Consider the following 3920-nt stretch of genomic DNA (forward strand, 5'->3'; position numbering starts at 1 on the left):
CTCCTCGCAATTAAACTGTTTAGTGAAATCATGGAAGAACAACGGTATTATTGACGCGAGGGCTTACAATTATCTGAACTGCACAAACGGTAACCTCCCCCGTTGCTATGGACTTCCGAAGATCCACAAGGAGGGCTACCCGTTACGCATAATTGTATCCGCTGTTGGAAGCCCTCTTTATAATATTGCCTCATATCTGCACAACATTCTGAATAAAGCAGTTGTGAAGCCGTTTTTCCATGTTAAAGATAGTTGGTCGTTCGTGGAGAGCATGAAGCAACACAGCATCCCTCCTGACCACGTCCTGGTCTCTCTCGATGTCGTTGCGCTGTTCACGAACATACCCATAGAACTTGTTCTGACTGGAATCGAAAAAAGATGGGATGCGATATCGGGAGAGACCCGGATGAATCTGGACCAATTTCTACACGCTATCAGAATGATTCTTAACTCCACTAGTTTTTCTTTTGACGGTGAGTTCTACGAACAGATCTTCGGTAGTCCAATGGGTTCCCCCCTCTCGCCTATTTTAGCCGATATCGTTATGGACGATTTAGAGACTTGCTGCCTTCAATCCTTTGATTTTCATATCGAGATTTTTCTCCGTTATGTCGATGACATTTTTATGTGCATTCCGCATTCGAAACTTAATGAGGTTGTCCGTACGTTTAACAACTATCATCCGCGTCTCAAATTCACGTATGAACTCGAGAAGAACAACACCTTGAATTTTTTAAACACGTCTGTTTTTAGACACGGCAACTGTTTGTTCACCAACTGGTATCGAAAACCAACGTTCTCTGGCAGGTATATTAATTTTTTCTCCAGTCATCCTTTGAAATACAAGATTAACACGGTCATTAATTTAGTTGACCAGGCCATACTATTGTCGGATAAACAGTTTCACGATGAGAACATCAAGTTAGTGAAAACCATATTGTCTAATAACTGTTTTCCGGACCTTTTGGTGAACAAACACATTCAAAGAAGAATTTCAGAAATCAACAAACGATCGAATAATGAGGATAACGCTAACAACGAGGACAGTGCATCTACTCTTGATCTGAAAAATTATGTTCCCATCCCCTACGTAAAAACTTTTAGTGAGGGATTACGCCGTACGTTCAAAAATTACGGTTTGAACACTTTGTATACGGTCCCTAAGAAAATGGATACACTAATCAGGAAAGGGAAGGATAGATTGGAGATCGGGAGATGCACTAATGTCGTCTATAAACTCGATTGTTCTGATTGCAATGCATGCTATATCGGACAAACGAAGCGACATTTAGAAACGCGTATAAAAGAGCATCGCGCAGACATCAAAAAACCCCCCAACCAACATTCGGTCGTCAGTAAACATAGAACAGATTGCGACCATAATTTCAAATGGCAGGATGTTACAATCTTACACAAAGAACAAAATTTAAAAAAACGTGAAATTTCTGAAATGCTATTTATTAAAAAACATAAAGGGGCAATCAACTCACAGAAAGACACTGAAAACCTGCCATTGGTCTATGATCGAATAATTTCTTCACTTTAAGTTCTCCTTCTATGTTTACTGTATTTTGCGATAATGTATTACTTTAAGTTGTCCTTCTATGTTTACTGTATTATGCGATAATGTATCATTAGTTTTTCGGCCTTCACATGAGACCGTCGTATTTTTCCGACCCGCCACGAATTTTATATAATTGACGCACAATGATCCATGTAAGTCCTATTTATCGTTATTATCGTAAATCCGTTCAACGAGTAATGTTGTTTTTTAATTTTCTTATATATTCTTTCATTCTCGTATTCTAGCATTGTTAAAATAACTTGAAAAGGACCCAAATTAGTGGTCGAAACGTCGTTGTGATATACTAATAAAACTTGCCAGTCAGGCCGTTTAACTATACCAAATTATTATTTCATCACTGGCGAATAATTCTTATTAAATATTTGATACACCTGGCCTAGTAATGGTGTTCCTACGGAAGGAAGGTTTTTATACGAAGATTACCAGATTATACGGATTAGACAAGGCTATGCTGCTGAAATCTTGGATCAACGTGCAACATAAACTGCGTTCGACGAAGCAACAACTAAAGTTTTTACTCCACTGCCGACGTTGGGGCCTATTTCCTCCACACATTCTAAATTTTCGATACAATATTAAACTGCGCCACACGCGTTTAAATCGAACATTGGACAATTACAAACACCGTTGCCAATGTTTGTTTTTGAACCTAGAGATTAAGGACATTAACTACACGATTGCTTATTTACGATCTGAGGGGCAAAGGATTGAGGACGCGTTATACGTTTCTCTACCGGCATGTACAGTAAATGATTTTTTCTTATATAACAGAAACAAGATATCTCACTTCGATAACTTGACCAGATGCAAATTAATGAAAAAATTCAATAACTTAGAAATTAAACATAACAAACAAGTTGAGACCTTCCATAATATTGACACGAATAAATGGATCGTTAACATTAGCAACAGACAGATCCCCGAAGACATTTTAAAGATGCTAAGTCTTGGTAGCAGGTTCGGACTACCTGTCAATCAATACAATAGGAATGACCGATCAAAAATTGTCTTAGATGTTCTCAAAAACTTCGAACAAAATAAGCACATGATCGATGACGACAAAGTTAACGAGGTGCGCTGTCTTGTTTCAAATTCTCTCCATGATTTCATGAAAACAAACAATAGATCTAACTCTGTAGATAGATACATCTTATCGCGGTTTTCGTTATGCAAAAAATATCTCACTAACAACCCTGACATTCTGGTTACGAATGCTGACAAAGGTCAGACCACTGTCATCCTGGATAGACAAGACTATATTATGCAAATGAAGACCTTGCTTAACGATCAGTCTACATACAGAAAATTAAACAGAAACCCGTTGAATAAAATCTCCTCGCAATTAAACTGTTTAGTGAAATCATGGAAGAACAACGGTATTATTGACGCGAGGGCTTACAATTATCTGAACTGCACAAACGGTAACCTCCCCCGTTGCTATGGACTTCCGAAGATCCACAAGGAGGGCTACCCGTTACGCATAATTGTATCCGCTGTTGGAAGCCCTCTTTATAATATTGCCTCATATCTGCACAACATTCTGAATAATGCAGTTGTGAAGCCGTCTTCCCATGTTAAAGATAGTTGGTCGTTCGTGGAGAGCATGAAGCAACACAGCATCCCTCCTGACCACGTCCTGGTCTCTCTCGATGTCGTTGCGCTGTTCACGAACATACCCATAGAACTTGTTCTGACTGGAATCGAAAAAAGATGGGATGCGATATCGGGAGAGACCCGGATGAATCTGGACCAATTTCTACACGCTATCAGAATGATTCTTAACTCCACTAGTTTTTCTTTTGACGGTGAGTTCTACGAACAGATCTTCGGTAGTCCAATGGGTTCCCCCCTCTCGTTTATTTTAGCCGATATCGTTATGGACGATTTAGAGACTTGCTGCCTTCAATCCTTTGATTTTCATATCGAGATTTTTCTCCGTTATGTCGATGACATTTTTATGTGCATTCCGCATTCGAAACTTAATGAGGTTGTCCGTACGTTTAACAACTATCATCCGCGTCTCAAATTCACGTATGAACTCGAGAAGAACAACACCTTGAATTTTTTAAAACACGTCTGTTTTTAGACACGGCAACTGGTTTGTTCACCAACTGGTATCGAAAAAAACCAAAGTTTTTTTCTGGCAGGTTTTATTAAATTTTTTCTCCAATATCCTTTGGGAAAAACAAAATTAACCCCGGTCATTTTAATTTTGTTTACCAGGCCATCCCAATTTTCGGATAAACAAATTTCACGTGGAACTCAATTTTGTTAAAACCAATTGTCTAAAAACTGTTTTCCGGACCTTTTTGGGGGAAAAAACACATTCAAAGAA

The 3920-nt window shown here is 38.7% G+C and overlaps 1 protein-coding gene across 1 annotated transcript; it reads left to right on the top strand.

The window, feature by feature from the left end:
• Nucleotides 1–251: 251 nt before the first annotated feature.
• Nucleotides 252–2689, top strand: LOC143906703 (uncharacterized). Its single transcript, XM_077422949.1, has 2 exons — nucleotides 252–1716; nucleotides 1810–2689. Exon 1 carries the CDS (start codon nucleotides 272–274, stop codon nucleotides 1544–1546), a length of 1275 nt encoding a protein of 424 aa, XP_077279075.1. The 5' UTR covers nucleotides 252–271; the 3' UTR covers nucleotides 1547–1716; nucleotides 1810–2689.
• Nucleotides 2690–3920: the final 1231 nt, after the last annotated feature.

This window comes from Temnothorax americanus, unplaced genomic scaffold, assembly GCF_048541705.1.
Source record: "Temnothorax americanus isolate GAGA-0224 unplaced genomic scaffold, ASM4854170v1 Scaffold75, whole genome shotgun sequence".
NCBI classification, from domain to species: Eukaryota; Metazoa; Arthropoda; class Insecta; order Hymenoptera; family Formicidae; genus Temnothorax; species Temnothorax americanus.

What these genes read in the sequence shown, in the direction of transcription:
- LOC143906703 (XM_077422949.1), top strand. Translation starts at nt 272, where the DNA reads ATGAAGCAACACAGCATCCCTCCTGACCACGTCCTGGTCTCTCTCGAT.